The sequence below is a fragment of the Pelophylax lessonae genome (assembly GCF_965119305.1).
Source record: "Pelophylax lessonae genome assembly, chromosome: 12".
In the NCBI taxonomy this organism is placed as follows: Eukaryota; Metazoa; Chordata; class Amphibia; order Anura; family Ranidae; genus Pelophylax; species Pelophylax lessonae.
Genome location: NC_138779.1, coordinates 161,542,195 through 161,565,514, shown reverse-complemented (window position 1 = coordinate 161,565,514; position 23,320 = coordinate 161,542,195). Strand labels below are relative to the sequence as shown.

The 23,320-nt window shown below is 42.0% G+C and overlaps 1 protein-coding gene across 2 annotated transcripts in view; it reads right to left on the bottom strand.

Annotated features, from left to right (window-relative positions):
* Positions 1-23,320, bottom strand: part of CNOT3 (CCR4-NOT transcription complex subunit 3) — an 894,807-nt gene that overhangs the window by 53,967 nt on the left and 817,520 nt on the right. For both annotated transcript variants that reach the window (XM_082273841.1, XM_082273842.1), the window contains exon 16: positions 531-663. In XM_082273841.1, the coding sequence (XP_082129967.1) occupies positions 531-663 (133 nt within the window). The remainder of the gene's footprint in view (positions 1-530; positions 664-23,320) is intronic.

Genomic DNA, 23,320 nt, shown 5'->3' with positions numbered 1-23,320 from the left:
GAGAGAAACCATCCATCACCTTAGGACACTAACTAAAGCAAAGACTTAGCTGAGGGGTAACACTTGGGTGGGGATTCCTATGTCATTGGCTAGTGTCCATTCAGGGTGACAGTATAACTGAAGTACGGTAATTAAGAATATAAAGACCTCTGTGTGATTAAGAAATGGAATCTTGATAAAAAGTAGTTTGCTTCTTGCAGGAGAAAAGACATTTGTTCTTCTAGAACACTAGCAAAAGCTGGAGTATCAGTGGAGTGGAAGGGGTTTGTCTGTGCCCAATTTCCTGAAAAAAGCAGCATAACCTAATGTACCCCAATCAATCTCGCATCCCTTAATGCATGATTAAGAAATCAGAGCTCACAGTAAATTTTCATGGTCCAGGTTAGTGGACTTTACACGGTTTTACTAAATGCACACTAGTGCAGATATTACCAGTGACAATATTAGGCTTGTGTGATAGTTTTGAAAAAAAAAAAAAGTCTGTCATTTATTGCAATCATTCAGTCATTTAAACCTGTGGATTATCATACCTCCAGGTAATAGAAGATAAAGAAAAGAGTTTCTGTAGAAAGTCTCTGGTAGAATTCCACTGTGTCTGAATGAGGTGGAGGCATCTGATGGTGATACTGGGGTGTTGGACATGGATTCCGTGGGAGGTACTGCCTGGTAAAGATAGCAAAACTGTTTCAATACATGTGAGGATACGTTTGGACTATTTCGCCACAGTTGTTAAGATTCTAAAATTCTTTCAAGTACACAATGACAATCTGGTGTTGCCCAGCCAACAATCTGCTTGAGCTCTACATTCCTTATCATATCAGGCGTCTGTAGTTTGGAAATGAGAAAACTATTGAAAATGTATACTTTATACTTTTCAAAAAAGGTAAAGCGAAAAGGGGAAAAAAAAAAAAAAACACATTACCTTTACTGTGCCCATTTAGATTTTGTTGAAAGTTTCTACAACCTCCAATTGATACTCGTCACCTATAATTGTCTCCTTTTTGCTCCATTTTTTTTCTTTTTTTGAAATTGCAGACCTAAAACGTTGCCTTCTGTCAGGGTTGTGCCTACAAATTAGTGAACCGCTTCCCTCTCTCCACAGGATAGTGTTCAAGCTAGCAATTTGCAGCTTAGACCCAAGCACTGCTTTTTTGGAGGAAGGGGAGAAGATCACGTTGCTCAACCATACCAACAAACACCAGGTGGTTCTGAAATAGAAATACACTTGTAGGAAAGTGCTCTAGGATTCTTTTTATCTTATGGGTTTTGTACCATACACATGATGAAGATGTGATAGGTGCTGAATTAAGAAAAAAAAAATCTGTCTAAGTTCAGAGTCTGCTAAATGCTGCAATAGAGATACACTGTGCATGCTATATTCATCTCTTTGGGCATTATGAACAGAATGAATAGCACATCTAAAAACATGTTTACACTACCTACAGACATTAAAAATCAGGTTTCCAACATTTAGGTCAAAGATATAATACACATATGGAAATTCTTATCAGGCAGTATTCATTATAGTGAATATTCCCTGGATTATTGATACACTGAGCAAATGTACCTGGCCTCTCAAAGGGAACAGGAATTGGGTTGCTTGACTATACCTCACCCTTATTTTAAGAAAGCTCAGGGCAGGGACTGTCTGCCAGGGCATGGTGAGGCCTACAAATATAATAGCATTATTATACTTACTGTAAAAAAAAAAAAAAAAACACATCAAAATAAAAACTTGTTGGAAGAACTCACAGAACCACCTGCAAATGCTTCCAGGTAAAACGTAAAAAAAGGTATGAACAGAAGACCAGGTTACAAACTTACAGACCCAAGAAACAGGCCTGAGCCCTCATCGCCCTGGCATAGTGAAACTTATCCTAACACCTATACAAAAACCTTCTTGACTACAAACAATGGAGAGAAATCTTCTTTAGGTGAAATTTTGCATGGTGTCAAAGGGTAAAACAATGTTTTCATTAAAAAAAAAGAGATCATGGTGGGCAACAAAGAAGGTTAAGGCCTTAAAACAGTCTTGTTGTAAAGGACTATAAAAAGGGTTCCTACATGCCAAGCTTCCAACTTCTATAACAAATCAACGCAGGCCTAGCAGTAATGATAAGGAACTGTGTGTAGTTTAAAGAGCTGACTGTAAAAATTTTATTTTTGAAGATGGCATCAGAACAGAGGGAAGACCTTCTTTGTAGAACTTCTAGAACATGTTAAAAGAAGACCAGATAGCAGCCCTACCTGGGAAACGGATGTTGAAATGCCCAAGAATCACTGATTGCTCTGATGGAGTGAACTCTGATAAGAAAGGGAGAGGGATCCTGTCCTTGAGACCACAAAGGATGGTCTAATGCAGGGATATGCAAAGGCCCAGCTGTTGCAGAACTACAAGTCCCATGAGGCATAGCAAGACACTGACAGCCACAGGCATGACATCCAGAGGCAATGGCATGATGGGACCTGTAACTTTGCAACAGCTGGAGGACCACAGTTTGCATATCCCTGGTCTAATGGGTGGAATTCGATAATGGGGCACACTTTCCGGGCCCATCTGAATTGACAAAGTGCATCAGTTTTTCATATGCAAAGGTAGAACTAAATGACATGTAGCAGCTGCAGACAGTGAAAACAGAGGGATTTTTACTTACCAGTATATCTATATCTTAAGAGTACAGTACAGGCCACCTTTTCATATACACTCTTTTAAGGTTTGTATCTTTAGGTGGACACTGGCAAGCTTTTAGGGCCCTGCTGCACTGCAACATCTCCCCTATAAAGCTATTGCACTCCGCAAGTCATCAGTTTTGTAGCAAGCAATACAGAGTAACTACAAGGATAGTTTAGGGAGAGCTGCATGTGTCCTGTACTGTACCCTAGGAGTTGGAATTCCAAAAATCCTCTTGAAATCAAATACCTTTTTTGAACTATGCAATGGTGGATTTTAAAGCAATGTAGAACAAATTCCTTTGGATACCTCATTTAGATGAAAAGCAGAAACCACCTTTGGAAGAAAAGATAGTCTTAGACCTAACAACCCTGTCGTGGAGGAGGAGGAAAGGAAACAGATGTCAATTCAGAAAAACATCTGACAGACGATAAAGCCTACTTTTTTTGCAAGAATCTCTAAAACAGTATAAAGTACCTGATGAGCTCCAAGAGTAGTTTCTGCAAGGCAGGAAGAACCAAATTAGGGTCCTAGAGAGCCTTGGGTGCTACAAAGGGGGGCCTGATATGAGAAATACCTTGACAAAATGTTTTTACCTTGCAAAATGCAAAACTAAAAGGTGTTTGAAAAAGGATGCAAAAGGCTGAAACTTGCCCTTTCCAGATGCTGAGAGACGGATTCTGGTCAAGACCTATTTGCAGAAAGGCCAAAATGAGAGCGACAGAGTAATCTCTGGGATGGACTTCACTATGCGCTTGCAAGGCAAAGTAAGATTTGCAAGTACAATAATAAATCTTCTGCAAATAGCTTTTCTTGCTTTTAGCAAACTAGGAATGTCCGACTCAGAACCCCCTTTTCTCCTTTAACTAGTTCTGGACTGGAAGGATTTGCCCCCTTAATGACCAGGCCATTTTTTGCGATTCGGCACTGCGTTACTTTAACGGAAAATTGCACAATCGCGTGATCCTGTACCGAAATAATGTCCTTTTTCCCCCACCAACAGAGCTTTCTTTTGGTGGTATTTTATCACCTCTGCGATTTTTAGTTTTTGCGCTATGAACAAAAAAAGAGTGACAATTCTGGAAAAAAAAAAAAAAAACACCACAATATTTTTCACATTCTCCTATACAACATTCTCCCCCCCAAAAAATGTAAAAAATCAAAATGTTTCACCCTTTCAGGCTAATTTGTATTCGGCTACATATTTTTGGTAAAAAACTCATAATAAGCCTTTAACCTTTTAGAGGTAACCGGTATCCCCCGGTTATCTGTAGATCTTTCTGAAGTGAAACCGAGTGCCAGCTAAGCAGCCCTAATTTATCAATTCCTGATTGCTTAATTGGATAAGCCCCCACCCCAGGTCTAAGAGTATATAAGTGCAGCATCACTTGGGGACAGCACTTCATAGAATGCACAAAATGAATGAACACAGGAAAGGCTGAGATATACACCACATATACTGCAGGTGATTTTTTTTTTTTTTCACCTCTTCAGCTCTAACCTTGTAAAATGAACTCTCTGCCACTTCTTCTGACTGCCCTATCCTCCATCCTTAAATTCTCTCTACTTCACCCCTCTTCTCCACCCCACAGCTTATATATATCACCCTCACTTCTGTCCTCACCTTATTACTGCACTCACCATCTCCTCCTAGTTCTAAATCCACATGCACACAAATCCTCCAGGACACTGTGGCATGTCCCTTCATATAAATCACACTCTCATATTACCACCCTCACCTTTCTGCTTCTCCTGGCCTCTGGAGACATATCCCCAAACCCTGGACCTCCATCTACCCATGCTCAATACACCACCTACCCTACACCCTCTGGCTGCAGCCGCAGTCAGCACAATCTAGTTTCAATCTCTCTTCTTCCCAAGACCGGACTCCCTTTCTCTTGTGCCCTTTGGAACGCCCGCTCTGTCTGTAATAAACTCACCTCTCTCCATGACCTTTTCATCGCTAACTCATTTCATCTACTTGCCATCACCGAAACCTAGCTGCATGAATCCGACACTGCGTCTTCTGCTAGAAGGTGGTCTTCTATGGACTCACTCCCCTAGACCCAACGGACGCAAGGGAGGGGGGTGTCGGGATCCTTCTAGCCCCACATAGCTCCTTTCAGGTAATTCAGCCGCCTCCCTCTCTGTCACTCTCCTCATTTGAGGTACAATGCATTCGTCTTTTCTCCCCTGTCTCTCTAAGGATAGCTGTGAACTACCGCCCACCTGGACCAGTATCAACCTTTCTTGATGACTTCTCCGCCTGGCTACCCTACTTTCTCCCTTCTGAAATCCCCACAATCATTCTCGGCGACTTCAACATCCCTATTAATACTAACACTCCTACCACTTCCAAACTTCTCAATCTAACCTCCTCCTTTGACCTGAAGCAATGGATACATGCTTCTACTCACTCTGAAGGCAATATCCTTGACCTTGTTTTCTCCCACCTATGCACCCCGCACAACCTTTCCAACAATCCTTTCCCTCTCTCTGATCAATACCTTATTAGTTTCACTCTCTCCCTCTCCTCCACCTCCTCTCCCTCCAGCTACCATACAGTTACCCGCAGAAACCTACGCCATCTCAACCCTTCTCTCTTCTCTACTCTGCTACCGGCCACCTCTGTGACAAAATTGCACCCCTGTCCTGCACCAACCTAGCCACTTATGTCTACAACACTTCACTCTTAGCCTCCCTGGACACACTGGCCCCCCTCAACACACACCGAATCAGGCCCCGACCCCTTCAACCTTGGCAAACCGATAACACTAGAAGTCTGAAAAAGCATAGCCGTGCTCTTGAGCGCCTATGGCGCAAGACTCTGTCTCAGAAGGATTTCAACCAATATAAATCCGCCCTCCAAAAATACAATTCCAGTCTCCACACTGCCAAACAGACCTATTTTATCACTCTCATTAACAGCCTGTCGTCACGCCCCCAGCAACTCTTCGCTACCTTTAACTCTCTACTCGGTCCTCCACTACCCCCTCCCACCGACTCACTCACTGGCCAGGAGATTGCCAACCACTTCAAACAGAAGATTGACACAATTCGTAAGGAGATCGTTGCTGTTCAGATACCTTCCTCCATGCCTTATGCTTCACGCCCACAAGTGCGATCATTACTTCCCTCATTCAACCCCGCCACTACAGACGAGGTTGCTAAACTACTTGCTAACGTCCACTTAACAACCTGCCCTCTGGATCCTGTTCCCTCGCAAATGCTACGGTCACCTTCTGGCCCTATTCTACACTCTAACCCACATCTTCAATCTCTCCCTCTCTTCTGGCATGTTCCCCAACTCTCTAAAACATGCACTAATCAGCCCCATACTTAAAAAGCCCTCACTGGACCCAACTGATCTGAACAACCTACGCCCTATTTCCTTGCTCCCCTTTTCATCCAAACTCCTCGAACGTCTAGTCTACAACCGACTGTGCAACCACCTTGCCGAGAATAGCCTCCTTGATCCCCTTCAGTCTGGATTTAGGCCTCAACACTCCACTGAAACTGCACTCCAAAGCTGGCAAACGATCTGCTAACGGCCAAAACCAATGGACACTATTCTGTACTCCTACTTCTGGACCTTTCTGCTGCCTTTGATACGGTTGACCATCCCCTCCTCCTCAAAAAACTCCATGCCTTTGGTCTCCGTGCCTGTACTCTTCACTGGTTATCTTCCTACTTATCTAACCGCACCTTTAGCGTTACCTACAATTTTACTTCCTCCTCTCCTCTTCCCTTCTCTGTTGGAGTCCCCCAAGGCTCTGTTCTAGGACCCCTCCTATTTTCAATCTACATCTCCTCTCTAGGTCAGTTGATAGCCTCCCACGGCTTCCAATACCATCTCTACGCTGACGATACCCAAATCTATCTATCCACTCCTCAGCTCTCTCCCTTAGTCTCCTCACGCATCACTAATTTACTATCAGATATATCGGTCTGGATGTCACATCACTTCCTCAAACTCAATCCATCCAAAACCGAGCTTATAATTTTTCCTCCACCGCGTGCCCCTTCCCCTGATTTCTCTGTCAATATCAATGGCATTACCATTAGCCCATCCCCACATGCCAAGGTCTTAGGTGTTGTCCTGGACTCTGAACTCTCCTTCAAACCCCACATCCAATCGCTGTCCAAATTTTGCCGCCTCAGCCTCCGCAACATCTCCAAAATACGCCCCTTTCTAACCAAAGACACAACAAAACTCCTAGTTCACTCCCTGGTCATCTTGCGCCTCGACTACTGCAATTCCCTTCTCATTGGCTTACCTCTACACAGGTTATCCCCCCTTCAATCCATCATGAATGCCGCCGCCAGACTCCTCCACCTCACCAATCGCTCAGTGTCCGCTGCTCCTCTCTGTCAAGCCTTCCACTGGCTTCCGCTCACCCAACGAATTAAATTCAAAATACTTACATCTTACAAAGCAATCCCCAGCCTAGCCCCCAGCTACATCACCAGCCTCATCTCAAAATACCAACCTAATCGCTCTCTTCGTTCCTCTCAAAACCTCCTGCTCTCTAGCTCACTCATCACCTCCTCCCATGCTCGCCTCCAGGACTTTTCCAGAGCCTCTCCAATCCTATGGAACTTCTTACCCTTATCTGTCCGATTATCTCCCACTCTATTAGCTTTTAGGCGATCTCTGAAAACCCTCATTTTCAGAGAAGCCTATCCTACCAACCCCTAACAAATGTACCTCCTTTTCTCAATCAACCCATCCCCCACGGTTATTGCCTTTTGTTTCACTTGACCCTCCCTTCTAGATTGTAAGCTCTAACGAGCAGGGCCCTCTAGTTCCTCCTGTTTTGAACTGTATAGTAACTGTATTGTCTTCCTTCACATTGTAAAGCGCTGCGCAAACTGTTGGCGCTATATAAATCCTGTATAATAATAAATAAAAATGAGTACTTTGATTGGGTTACACAAAAGTTATCGTGTCTACAAACTAGGGGAAAGACTTAAGTAATTTTTTTTTTTTTTTACCAGTAATGCCGGCGATCTGCGATTTTTAGCGGTACTGCGACATTGCAGTGGACAGATCGGACATCGGACCCCTGGCATTTTGACAATTTTAAGGGGGGGGGGGGAATCAGTGACATTACTACAGTAATCCGTGATAAAAATATGCACTGTTACTGTAAGTGTGAGCCTAGGGGAGTTTTTTCTAACTGTATGGGGGAGGGAGATGTGGAACAACCTAAAAGACCTGTGATCCTATATAGGATTACAGGGGCCCTATGATCATTTCAGAGAGAACGGTCAGCTGTGTTTACAACAGCTGACTGTCCTTCCCTCTCAGCGGGGAGCGATCACAGGTGCCCGACTGCAATCGCAGCTGCCAGTCCCATGGTTCGGCATTCCGCCTAGTGGGGGGCAGAAGCGCGGCGCGTGCTCACCCCCCAGCACCATGCGTGACCGACATAGGACTACGCCGTTTTGCGCAGCCGAACCAGTAAATCTGTGGTGGGCAGTCGGCAAGTGGTTAAAGTTGAACTTCAGTCAGAAAATGAAATCCTGCTAGATCACTTCAGGCTGGCCTATTTTTCAGGTATAGCTATGTAAAAGATTAGTAATATGTGCCTATTGAGTTTAAAATACGCTGGCACTGTGACAAAAATCAGAGCTACTAGAGGCCAACCTGCTGACAGCCTAAAGATATACCACTGCTCAGGGGCTCTGAGCTTCAACAAAATTGCAACTTAGAAATAGGGATGCAGCGATCCGACTTTTCTAGTCCTGATACCGATGCCTGGCTTATTGTTTTGTTATAACAATTGTGCATTCAAAATCTAAAATATCATGTAATCAAACTCAAAATTAAAAAGAATAAAATGTAGCCACAAGAAAAAAAAAACGTTTATAGCTTGAACATACCATAGCAATCAAACAGTAAACTTTGTAAAAAATATAAAGTGCAAAATCCTGCAAACAGGAATTTAAAATGCAAGTTGATTCACACATGTCACAAACTTACATGACCAGTGAATGGTCACTTAATCAGCAATGGCAAATTCTTTATCATGAAGACAAGCATTTCAGCTCCCTTTGCTCAGAAGTCTAGTCTATTTCTCTTCTCATCCACAATGTTGTTAACTGTGCTGAACACTCTCTCTCACTTTCTTCACTAGTGCAGGGGGCAATACAACATAGCAGCCTGAACCTGACTAAAAGTTGGTCGAACAACAACTTAATCACACATACAAATAGCATTGTAAACATGTAATCCAGTGTCACACAAGCATCACACAATTTGATGGTGGCGTGTGACAGTGACACTGGACTACCTGTTTACATTACAAATGCTATTTCTGTGTGTGATCAAGTTGATTCACAAATGACACAAACATGACCTGAATGGTCACTTATTCAGCAATGGCAAATTCTCTCAAGAAGATTGAAGACAAGCATTTCTGCTCTCTCTCCTGTAAGTCTATTTCTCTTCTCATCCACAAACTGTGCTGAACACTCTCTCACATTACTAGTGCAGGGGGGCAATACAACATAGCAGCAACAACATAGCAGCCTGAACCTGACTAAAAGTTGGTCGAACATCAACTTGATCACACATACAAATAGCATATTGTAAACATGTAGTACAGTGTTACACTCACCACCATCACAATTTGATGGTGGCATGTGACAGTGACACTGGACTACCTGTTTACATTATAAATGCTATTTCTTTGTGTAATCAAGTTGATTCACACATGATATCAACATGACTTGTGAATGGTCACTTAATCAGCAATGGCAAATTCTCTCTCATGAAGACAAGCATTTCTGTTCTCTCTGCTGTAAGTCCATTTCTCTTCTCATCCACAATGCTTAAAACTGTGCTGAACACACTCTCACTTTCTACACTAGTGCAGGGAGCACAGAGGTATTTTGTGGCAGTGGCAGCAAGACAAGGTAATCTGTATTTGTTGACTCCCCAGAACTGGTATGGGTTGTCTGAGGCAGCGATGGTTTTCTCTGCAAAATATCCATGCAGCTGGACTGCAGGGCTCGAACTGCTTGCTTCACTGGGATCTAGTTCAAACTCCTCCACAATGTGGTCAAACTCTTGCATAAAGCTGCTCGGTACTGCTGCTGATTCCACCCGAGGGTCCTTGTTTTGTATTTCTGCGGCCTGTGATGCTCCAGCTGTGCTGCTCCTCAAGTCTTCCTCTAGTTCCCCTGTCAGTGCATCTTTTGCACGCTTTGCAGATTGTGCACCTGTAAAGTATCTGAAAAAGAAATAAAACCTAGGTTAGGCTAAATATGAAACGTTTGATGACACTGAAAAACCTGAGGCTGATTAAAGTAAAAGTTATATATATATATAAATTTGTATAATAATAAATTATATAAAGAATGTAAGCCTAGCCTATATAATTTACATTCATAGGCTTACATTCTTTATATAATATATTATTCTACAAATTATATATATATATATATATATATATATATATATATATATATATATATTACTTTAATCAGACATCAGCCTCAGGTTTTTTTAGTGTCATCAAGTGTGAGAATTTCAAAATTTTTGTAAAGCATGGCATCTAAACAAATACAGTAGAAGTGTTATTGTGGAGAGTAAAAAAGATATAATCTAGATAATGAATGACAATGACATTAATTACCGTATTTATCGGCGTATAACACGCACATGCGTATAACACGCACCTTCACTTTAAGAGGATAGTTTCAGGAATTTTTTTTTTCAATATTTAAAAATAAGAGTACACTGCCCTTTCATTAAACAGCCCCCGATACATTTCACAGTCCCCCCCCCCCCCCATGCACAGTTCATACCCCCTTTTATTACAAAGCCCCTTTTACAGCCCCCCTGCACTCCCAGGAGACCCCCAATCTCCTGGGACAGCCCTGACCGCGTACTCTAAAGTAAAAACAAAATCACTGCTAGCCCCTTTCCATAGATGCTTCCTACATTGTGTCACTGTTATTGTAAAACAATGCCTCTAATTACCTCCGTAGCTCTGTTCTTCCATGGCCGGTCCAGCGACTGCTCTCCTCTGACGTTTAATGGGCAGTCATGTGATCGCTCTCCTCCACCAATCCAAAGCTACACTCAGAGGAGGAGGAGCGGAGGGAGGATAGCAGCCAGCAGCACGAACAAAGCTTACAAGGTATTTAGAGACACCGTTTTTTAATGACAGTGATATACTGTAATGTAGGTAGGATCTATAAAAAAGAGCAGGCAGTGTTTTTTTTCTTAAATGCAGAGTACGCTGGCAGGGCTGTCCCAGGACCAGGAGAGGCGGGGCGGCCGGCCTGACACCCCTCCAATGTGTGGCACCCGGGGCGGACCGCCCGATCTCCGCCCCTCCCTGTTAGAAAAAGAAATATCGGCGTATAACACGCACCCACTCTTTGCACTATATTTTCAGGGGAAAAAAGTGCGTGTTATACGCCGATAAATACGGTATTAGGTCTATATATGATAGATATTTTATTTTCCTCTCCACAATAACACTGTCTTCTACTGTACTTGATGAGATGCCATGCTGTAAATTTAAACATTTAGAAATTCTAACACTTGATGGGCTAATGTAATAATTAGTTAGGTTACACAATCCCATCTTACCTGTCTTTATATCTCGGGTCCAGCAGGGTGGCAAGTGTATATAGGGGTTCATCTTCCACAGTGTCAAAGCGTTTGTTGACAGCTTGAAGCAGGGTTGTTTTAATTGTTTTGAAGCCAGTATCTGCATTGCCTTCTTTAGCAAGGATGCGTTTGAGGACGGTGACAGCTGGAATGACATCAGCGGTGGAGGCAGTCGATGAGCTTACTTTCCTTGTTAGCTCTTCAAATGGTACTAAAACAATGCTCGTTTTTCTAGCAAAGCCCACTGGTTAGTGGTCAGTGTACTGGGCAGGTCATCATGGTCAGCAATGTAAGCAAAGAGGACTCGCTTCTGTTCCAGAAGACTGCATCATCAAGTATGTAGAATTTCACCTTGTTTTGACGTCTTGTTGCAGCTGTTTAGGTTGCATTTGCATCTGGAGCTGGATATCTTGCAGCCTTGAATAGGCAAGTTGAGAATGTTTAAAATGCCTCACAATTTGTCTACCAATTGCAATGGCATAGCTCACACTCGGTTGTGACAGTAGTCCCTCTTTGACTACAAGCTGCAAGCAAAGCAGCCTAAGCTCTGTACCCCCATTTCGTCTATGGCCTTTTTCATGTTGCTTCCATTGTCCTGGAGTAGGACATGCACTTTATTCTAAGGAATGTGCCACTGGTCAAGTACAGCCTTAATTGCAGCCGAAATGGTTTCGCTGGTGTGTGAACTATGAAAGTTTTTAGCTTGAAGCATTGCACCGTGCGGTGTACAGCTTGTGTCCAACCAGTGGACTTAAAAGCGACATTGGACACACATCAGAGCTCCATATATCTGCAGTAAAGCTTATAGCCTTTATATCTTTAATCTCTTGAGACGTGTACGCAAACTTTTTTGTACAGTTCTGGCACTGCGGTCTTGGAAAAATACTTGCGTGATGGAAGAGAGTACCTCGGCTCCAAGTGTTCCAGTAGGCGACGGAAGCCCTCATCTTCAACAACTGACATTGGTTGAGCATCTAAAACAATGAATTCCAAAAGTTTGTGTTATTGCGGATGCTTTCATACTTTCCATCGAAAACCTTTTGCGTCGTTGAAATGCATCCTGCAAAGTTTGCTGCTGCTGGGCTGTATATCCCGCTCCTTTTGTTTTGTTGAGCTGCAGAAATTCAGCATGCTCCTTAGCATGGTGGTTCTTGATGTGCTTGATTAAATTGGTAGTATTGAACTTTGCAGTTATACCACCTCCCCTCGAAACATTTACTTTGCAAAAATTGCAAACAGCTGTGGAACTAGTTGGCGTGGCAAGCGCGTAATATCTCCACACAGCCGACATACCCGACACACACGTAAGGCTGATTAATGACGTAGGTTCTGCTGCGACGAAACCCTGGATTGGCCCATGGATCTGCTAATTTTACAGATCCCAGATCCAGCTATTTTGTCAGTATCGCGGCCGATATCCGATCCGAATATTGGATCAGTGCATCCATACTTAGTACACACACTAATTTTGTGGAATGTTTTAAATCAGTTTGTTATGGGTAAAGTTTCGCTTTGAGGCCTGGGTTTCAACAGCCATGCCATTAAAGCAGGTTAGAAAAGAGGGCCTTGAGCAGGCAGATCTGGCCTATTCGGAAGAGGCCAAGGGTTATGTTCATGAAGTTAGCATTTGTGTGTCTACAACCCCTGGCAAAAAGTATGGATCACCACTCTTGGAAAATGTTCATGCAATTGTTTAATGGTAAATAAAAAAACTAATCACAGACATGATTCAAAACTATTTTCATTTAACATTTCAACCTTCTGGCTTTAAGAAACAGTTAACAAAATAAACAAAGAAAATGATAGTCAATTGTTTTGCAAATCAAGCATATGAAAAAAATATGGACTCACTTATTTCTGAGGAAAATATTATGGAATCATGAAAAAGAAAAAAACACTACAGTACACCACTAGTATTTTGTTGCACCACCTCTGACTTTTGGCATGGATTTAACTATTGACAAACAGTATTCCTTATCAATCCAGCGCCAACTTTCTTTTATTGCAGTTGCTAGATCAGCTTTGCAGGTTGGAGCCCTGTTATGGTCCATGTACAGGTCCTTCTAAAAAAATTTGCATATTGTGATAAAGTTCATTATTTTCTGTAATGTACTGATAAACAGACTTTCATATATTTTAGATTCATTACACACAACTGAAGTAGTGCAAGCCTTTTATGGTTTTAATATTGATGATTTTGGCATACAGCTCATGAAAAACCAAAATTCCTATCTCAAAAAATTAGCATATCATGAAACGGTTCTCTAAACGAGCTATTAACCTAATCATCTGAATCAACTAATTAACTCTAAACACCTGAAAAAGATTCCTGAGGCATTTAAAAACTCCCAGCCTGGTTCATTACTCAAAACCGCAATCATGGGTAAGACTGACGACCTGACTGCTGTCCAGAAGGCCATCATTGACACCCTCAAGCAAGAGGGTAAGACACAGAAAGAAATTTCTGAACGAATAGGCTGTTCCCAGAGTACTGTATCAAGGCACCTCAGTGGGAAGTCTGTGGGAAGGAAAAAGTGTGGCAGAAAACGCTGCACAACGAGAAGAGGTGACCGGACCCTGAGGAAGATTGTGAAGAAGGACGGATTCCAGACCTTGGGGGACCTGCGGAAGCAGTGGACTGAGTCTGGAGTAGAAACATCTAGAGCCACCGTGTACAGGCGTGTGCAAGAAATGGGCTACAGGTGCCGCATTCCCCAGGTCAAGCCACTTTTGAACCAGAAACAGCGGCAGAAGCGCCTGACCTGGGCTACAGAGAAGCAGCACTGGACTGTTGCTCAGTGGTCCAAAGGACTTTTTTCGGATGAAAGCAAATTTTGAATGTCATTCGGAAATCAAGGTGCCAGTGTCTGGAGGAAGACTGGGGAGAGGGAAATGCCAAAATGCCTGAAGTCCAGTGTCAAGTACCCACAGTCAGTAATGGTCTGGGGTGCCATGTCAGCTGCTGGTGTTGGTCCACTGTGTTTAATCAAGGGCAGGGTCAATGCAGCTAGCTATCAGGAGATTTTGGAGCACTTCATGTTTCCATCTGCTGAAAAGCTTTATGGAGACGAAGATTTCATTTTTCAGCATGACCTGGCACCTGCTCACAGTGCCAAAACCACTGGTAAATGGTTTACTGACCATGGTATTACTGTGCTCAATTGGCCTGCCAACTCTCCTGACCTGAACCCCATAGAGAATCTGTGGGATGTTGTGAAGAGAAAGTTGAGAGACGCAAGACCCAACACTCTGGATGAGCTCAAGGCTGCTATCGAAGCATCCTGGGCCTCCATAACACCTCAGCAGTGCCACAGGCTGATTGCCTCCATACCACGCCGCATTGAAGCAGTCATTTCTGCAAAAGGATTCCCGACCAAGTATTGAGTGCATAACTGAACATAATTATTTGAAGGTTGACTTTTTTTGTATTAAAAAAACTTTTTTTTATTGGTCGGATGAAATATGCTAATTTTTTGAGATAGGAATTTTGGTTTTTCATGAGCTGTATGCCAAAATCATCAATATTAAAACCATAAAAGGCTTGCACTACTTCAGTTGTGTGTAATGGATCTAAAATATATGAAAGTCTAATGTTTATCAGTACATTACAGAAAATAATGAACTTTATCACAATATGCTAATTTTTTGAGAAGGACCTGTATATTATCATTGCATTATTGTACACAAGTACAATGGACCATTTTATTTAACTTCCATATTGGATTTTTAATTGTATTGAGGTCCAGACTATTTGGAGGCCATGCCATTGACATTATATGTCTTTCTTGAAGGAAAGTTTTCACGGCTTTTGCCCTACGGCAAGATGCATTATCATCCTGAAAAATGGCATCACCACCAAACATCCTTTCAATTGATGGAAGAAAAATGTCCAAAATCTCAATATAAACTTGTGTATCTATTGAAGATTTAAAGCGGGGTTCCATCCAAAAGTAGAAGTTCCACTTTAAACACTCCTAACATGCCACATTTGGCATGTCATTTTCTTGGGGGGGGGGGTACCTAGTTTTGACAGGTACCCGCTCCCACTTTTGCTCACGCTGCCTAAGCTGCTCAAGCGGAAGTTCTCCTCTCCCCCTCCCTCCCTGTGCAATATTCTGGGACACGACACAGGTCCCAGAAAATTGCCCGCTTATTCAGGACGTGCAGCATGACTCGCGCAAACACAGTGCGCTTCCAGCTGTGAAGCCGCAAACTGTCAAAGCCGGGGTGCCAACACTAGTGATGCAAGTGCCAGGGAGATCTCTGCTTTAATGAATGTCATCTCCCCCATACCTTTATCTGACATGGAACCCCATATCATCAATGATTGTGGAAATGTGCATGTTTTCTTCATACATTTCATTGGAACGGCACCAAAGCAAAGTTCCAGCATAATCACCCTGCCCAATGCAGATTCGGGATTCATCACTGAATATCACTTTCATCCAGTCATCCACAGTCCATGGTTGCTTTTCTTTAGCCCACTGTAACCTTGATTTTTTTCAGTTTAGGTGGTAATGATGGTTTTCGTTTGGCTTTTCTGTATGTAAATTCCATTTTCTTTAGGGGAGGTCTTACAGTTCAGTCACAGATATTGACTCCAGTTTCTGACCATTTGTTCCTCATTTGTTTTGTTGTGCATTTTCAAGGCATATTGCTTTCAGTTTTCTATCTTGACTCTTTGGTGTCTTCCTTGGTCTACCAGTATGCTTCCCTTTAACAACCTTCCCATTTGATTTGTACCTGGTCCAGATTTAAACACAACTGATTGGGAACAACCAACATCTTTTGCATTCTGTGATGATTTACCTTCTTGAAGAAGTCTTATAATTCTCTCCTTTGTTTCAACTGACATCTCTTGTGTTGGAGCCATGATTCATGTCAATCAGGTTGGTGCAACAGCTCACCAAGGTGGGCTAGCACTCTAACTGTGGACTAATTAGCTGATGTAATCTGACACGTTTGTAAAGTGATTCCATAATATTTTTTCTCAGAATTAAGTGATTCCGTATCTTTTCCCTCTGCTTGATCAGCCAAATCAAGTGCAATTGACTACAGTTTTTTTTTTTTTTTTTAAGTGTTACTTTAACCACTTTATCCCCGGAGGATTTTCCTGCCTAACGTCCAGGCCACTTTTTGCAAACTTGGCACTGCACGAATTTAACTGACAATTGCCCGGTCATGCAACGCCATACCCAAACGAAAGTTACGTCCTCTTTTTTCCCCACAAACAGAGCTTTATTTTGGTGGTATTTGATCACCTCTGCACTTTTCATTTTTTGCCATATTATTAAAAAAAAGCGAAAATTTGCGAAAAAATTGACATTTTCTACTTTGACAGTTAAAAAATATCCAATATATTCAATTTTTGTCATATATTTAGGCCAAAATGTATTTAGCTACATGTCTGACAAAAAAATTCTCAAAGAAGCGTATTTTTAGATTTTACCCCATTCCTGACCAGGCTAGATTTTGAGATTCGGCACTGCGTTACTTTAATGGACAATTGCGCGGTCGTGCGACGCTGTACCCAAATTAAATTTATGTGCTTTTCTCCCCCACAAATAGAGCTTTTTTCGGTGGTATTTGATCACCTGTGCGATTTTTAATTTTTGAAAAAAAGAGCGACAATTTTGGAAAAAAAAAAACTATTTTTTACATTCTGATATATAACATTCCCAAAATCAACATGTTTTAACATTTTAGGCCAATTTGTTTTCTGCTACATATTTTTGGTAAAAAAAAAAATCATAATAAGCGTATTTTGATTGGTTTGCGCAAAAGTTATTGCGTTTACTAACTACAGGAAAGATTTGTCATTTTTATTGTTTTTTCTTTTTTACTAGTAATGGCAACGATCTGCGATTTTTTTGCGGGACTGCGACATTGTGGCGGACAGATCGGACCCCTGACTGATTTTTGACACTTTTGGGGGTACCAGTGACATTACTACAGTAATCAGTGTTTTAAATATGCACTGTTACTGTAATAATGACACTGGGAGGGAAGGGGGTTAACTTTATTGGTGATCAAGGGGTTAAATGTATGCATCATGCTTACTGACGTGTGGGGGGGGAGGCGATTGTGTGACAGACACAGATCGCAGGTTCAGCTATGCTGAATCCTGTAATCTGTCACTGTGTCACAGAGGAGATCCGCCCGCTTTGTTTACACAAGCGGGCAGATTTCCTCACTCGATCCCCGACGATCGGGGAATAGCGGCGGTGATCACCGCCTCTCCTCCCCTGGCCCGACTCCCACTGTGTCTGAATACAGCGGGAGCGAGCCTCCGGCGCCGCCGAGGGAGGGGAGCGTCTGGTGACGTAGGTCTACGTCGCCAGACCTTAACGAGCCACTTTGCTGCAGTAGCAGCACAGTGACCAGTGGTAAAGTGGTTAAGCCAGAAGGTTGGAATGTTAAATGAAAATAGTTCTGAGGCTTGCCCGATTAGTTTTTTTTCTACACAATTAAGCAACTGAATGAACATTTTCCAACAGTGGTGATTTTTATACTTTCTGCCAGAGTTTGTACCAGGTTCTTCTGGGCAAATTTGTTGCTAGGAGAATAACAGTCTTCCTCTCTTGTTCCATTTTGTGGAGCAGAGGGGTTAGAATGCTCAGTGGAGGAAGGCATACATTAGCCTGAAATAAAAGCAGGCAATAACTGGAGCATGCAAAGCCAGAGCTAGAGGATCCTTAGTTCTGTATACACTGAAAACAGAATTTTGGTTCTGTCAAGTAGGCCGCATGTTGCATGCTTGAAACGGAGCTATAAATGCTGAAGCCGGTGTTAAACATGTCCTGCTCCAGTGCAAGGGAGGCATCGGCACTCTGTGTTTGAGTGTTCTGAGGGCCTTTGGCAGACCAAATGTTTGCCTGCTTAAAATTGGTTACCTTTTGCCTGGTTTCTGCTACAAGTATGGGTATTCCCTTGTGTGTGGAATACTCATGGAGTAGAGTATGCGTTTCCAGAGGGGGGGGGGGGTATACCCAGGTGTAGACCATCCTAAGGAGAGGGCGGGCAGAAATGCCTGAGTATCTTCTAAGGGCTCACGGTGGTAGTGGCGTTAAAGAATGTGACTAGTGGAGGGATGTAACACCTGATCATCCACATGAGCCTGAGCTCTAACTGGTTGAGCTTTAGTGCCAAGTTGTAAAGGTTTACACTGTTAAGTGAATACTTTCCTGTTAAGTGAATACATAGCCCCATTTTGCACAGTAACAGTCAGACACTGGGTGACCTTGTCCTACCTATTCATGATGCTGGACTGTATATAAAGTCCAGGCTTTGCCAATCACAGGGGCATAAACCAAAAGGAGTCTGCAGGGACTGGGTTCCATAGTGTTGAACCACGACTCTGGACCTGTATGGCCCTGTGGCTAACTCAACTTATTGCACCAAGTACCAAGTTAAGTGCTGCATACAGGATCCAGTGTCCAAACTAACATTACAGGCCAATTCCCACTGCATGGGGTCCAAGTCTATTTCAAGGTTGCACCGACCTAGATGTACGGTTTCTACACAAGCTTCAGAAGATAGTGAGAAGACACACCAGGGTATTGGAGTTAGTGAAGTATAACCAACATTTATTCAAAGCTCACTCACATCTCAAAGCATGAATTCCAGCCTGGACTTTATTGACTCCAGCACCCTAGTGAGTCTTTTCCTACGTGTGTAGATTCATCCCAGAATGAAGCAGGAGCTGCAGAAGTTTTTGGATTATCTTGGGACTATTCCTGGGACTAATATTTTGCATACAGACTGTTACTAATGGGACTAATATTTTGCACACAGACTGTTAATGGATGCACAACGAAGTACGGAGTAAGTGGTGAACGCCTTGTGACCACACTACTGCTTGTCTGTTTGTTCAGAAAATAGCAAGGGTTAAACGAAGAGTTGAAGATAAAATAACAAAAAATAAACTAGTGAATCTGGAGAAGAGGGCCATCACCTACAGACACTAGCAAAAAACTGAGGAGTCATGGAATGGGGTAGGGTTATAGGGGAGGCAAAATAATATCCCCAATTGGCTCAAAGGAAGGCATTTGAAGCACAGACTGGACTGGGTGTCGCGCCGCCACGTACGTCACCTATTGCCCGATCTGCAGCCGGGCATAGGCGGATTACTGGATACTCTTGCTGTTTCCCCGCACACCACATGTAAGTGCATTACCTTGTTTTTAATAAATATCTCGGGGGTATTACACTATCGTCTGCTCCTTATTCCTTGTTCCTCATATGCCATCCTGGGGAGTTTAAATAAGACAGCGGACATACGTGGTCAGCGGAGGGGACTACCGATATCAGACTAGCAGAAGGGACATCCACTTAGGAGATTTTTCCTGTGCCTTTGATATATACCATCTGGTAAGAGGCCAATTTGCGTCATCTCACAGGGTGGAATTACAGTGGAAGTTTTCCTCCCTTCCAACCGGCTACTTTGAGTTTTATTCTGCACCTTACCTTATTTATTCTGGTAAGGACGAAAGCCTGTCGGTGGTGGGAATCACTGTTTATATCACTGGAAACATCACTTGAAGTTGATTTCTCACATTCTTTCACAATACACATTTGGTGAAGATCATATCATATTGGACTTTGTGGACTTATATTGGTTTTTGCACCTTTTTGGGTTTCCCATTTTCTCAAATGGATCACGTTCACCTTTGGTTTATTGTTTTTTTACACAATTTATGTGATTTGATTATTTATTGTGTATATATGTGCCAATTTGGTAATTCATTTTAGCACTCTTGTTTAGCGCACCTATTTTTTTCAACAATCCGCACCCTGAGGAAGAGATTCGGTGAGCATCATAGATTTGTAGAAGCAGGCGAGGATAAACACAGCGTTCCACACCACTTCTTGTTGCATCATGACAAATCATCTCTTGGTCTCAGGGTGTGGATTATAGAGTCCATACCAGCCACTTTCACGCCAGCAGAACGTTTTAAACGGCTATGCCAAAGGGAGGCCTACTGGATCTACAGTGTAGATACTTTAGTGTCGGGCGGTTTAAATGAGGAAATTGAAACCAACTCTCTCATTTAATTTCTTTTGAATAAGGTTTAATTTCTTTTGAATAAGGTTCTCTTTTTGATTCAGTTTTTTATTGATTCATATACCCAATAATAATTTTACAATCTTTTAATAACTTTTTAATTTTTTTACATAATAGTGATTTATACATTTGAAAATATTTAGTATAACTTGAATATTTATATATGATTACCTTCTTTGTGTTTATATATATATAAATATTTTAATATTTTCTGTGACACCTCAATATTTTTACATATTTTATTTCATTCATTGATACCTTATATTACTACAGATCTGTATGCCTACAACATATATACATATGGATTCATTATATGTATTCCATATATTTTTATATATTTTTTTTTAATTTAATTTTTTCATATATATATATATATATATATATATATATATATATATATATTTTTTTTTTTTTTTTATTTTATATTTTATTATTTATTTCAATTTAATTTGCCCATTTTCTTTATTCATTTTTTCTTTATTTTTCATTTCTCGACCATCGCTTGAATTAGTTTGTTAATGTACATTGTCAGCAATATGTTAAGTCAGTGGTCCTCAACTCCGGTCCTCAGGGCCCACTAACAGGCCAGATTTTAAGTATTACCTTGTGGAGATGCAGACTAGAGTACTGCAATCACTGAGCAGCAAATTATATCACCTGAGATGGATTTCAGTTATCTTGCAAGCCTGGCCTGTTAGTGGGCCCTGAGGACCACTGTGTTAAGTCACTCTCTCATTTCTATGACTTGTATCATACCAATTATGCTGTAGCCGTCTTGCCGATTTGGCAGATGTGGTGAACTTTAGGACCTAGCTGGTCCGGTCTCATTCTATTTAATCCCATATCCAAAATGGCGAATCATCGGCCTGAAGAAGAAGCTCATGCTCCGATAACGCGTCGCCGGCGCCATTACTCAATCACCCTTCCCGGAAGTGACGACAGGACGGCAGTGGTGTGTCCCCGAGATCAGGAAGTGCCGTTTTCCACTGGCTACAGCCTTTTGCCAAGAGACCGCTTGAGACATCCTGATCAGGATACCGGGAGCAATTGCCTGCATGTACAATGATGCTTCTTTTCCATTTACCTTTGCGAGTACCCTTCATTTGGTTTACCCTAATAAATCTCCATATACTGCACTTAGAGTGGCGCCTGTGTTCTCCTTTCAAGATTTTTGATGAGAATGTGAAATGCCAGGTATCTCTGGAAGGAAAAGGCGCAGATCAGTCTATTACTGGTATTTAAAATTATCTGTAGGAAAGAGAAATTGCTTTATGGAGAAACATGCCAAATAGATGCTGGGAAACGTGTAGTAAAATAAAACTCTAGTTTGTATCCCTGAGACTCCACACATCAGAGATGGAAGATTTCCAAGCATTTACAGGCTTTTTAGCCTGTAGGAGAGAAGTACTAATACCCCTGACTCTCTTGGTCCCAGCATTCAAGGGATGCACTGCATACAGAGCAGGACCCACAAAAACTCTGAGCTGAAGTACAGTGTAAAATGTACACTGCAAACAGAAACTTGAGGTTTCATCCAGGTCAGAATGAATGCAACCTGGCTACTGCTATCCTTTATGTTCCTCCCTGAATATTTACAAAAAGATGTTCAACTGAATCAGAACCTGAAGGCCAGAGAGAACAATCAAGTGATCAAATTTGCACCACGGGAGAAGATAAATTCTGCCTGTAGTCAACAGACATTGTGGCCTTAGATTTTAAGGACATCTGTCTGTCCAGCGACAAGGACTGTGTGTGTTACGGTGACAGAATCTTCCTTCACCTCAAGAATGTAAACTTATCATAAGGAACTAGAAAAAAGAACCATCACTGTAATTTGTTGATGAAATATTGTAGACCGTTAAAGTATCCAAACAGGGGAATCAAGAAGGAACTTTTCACCCTAGTTGAAACAAACTGGACCATGTTTTATAGGATTTTTTTTTTACCTGCCTTTGAATCAACTGAGTTTAGAACTCTGCATTTGCAGGTTGTTTATTCATTTTTTTTTTAACTGAACTATGTAATTATCAGTCCCAGAACTCCCAGGCAGATTTTAAGAGTGGACAGACTCAGGTAACAGAGCTGCTGAACTGAAATTTGAAAAGCAGAGAAAGGAGGAGAGGGATGAAACAGAATTCAATTTTGTATCTCTGAGTAACCACCTCCTACACCTCCGAGACAAGAGGCTTCCAAATCTACACAAAAACTGTTTCAAAACAGATCCCACCAGTGAATACTTGGAACAGAAGAAATGCTTTAATTTCTTTTATGTTGTTTTTAAAAGAGGGAACATCTTCCCTCAGAATAGTTGAGGCTTTGTTAAAGCAAGGCACAGGAGGGTCTATAGTCTCTGTGGGGTAAGACCACTTAAACCCCTCCACATATAGGTAAAAGGACCAGAAAACTTTATGGGACGTTAAAAGATTTTCTGGGCATGTCCAGTCTTTGCCAAATAAAGGAAAGCTCACCTTTGAAGCATGTTCCACCCATAACATTGTTCCAGGTCCTAACTGCCCCCCCCCCCCCCCATGTGTGACAGCGGGCAGGGGTTCTTTCCCTTCTCACTTTTGCAAAGGTTTGGGACTCGGTCCACACAGCCATGCTATTAATTTATTTTCCTGTGAATGAGTGATTCACAAGTATCAGCTTCCACCATAGCAGATGGCTTTAAAGTTCTGAATGAACTACTGATCACGGGTGCAATGCTTTACAGGCTCCTGTAGGAGATGGTAGAGAAAAACTTTGGCAGAGTACTCAGGCTTAGAAATCAGGACTTGACACTGCACTACAGTACCTTCAATATATTGTAGCCAGACTCGAACAGGGAAACATTTCCTACTGATTAGTGTAGCAGGGATGCCAACTACCCATAAATTTACAGTTCATAAAAAAAAATGTTTTGACCTACTGTAAAATCCATTTCTCTGCGTTCGTTGACAGACACAGGTCTCCAGGA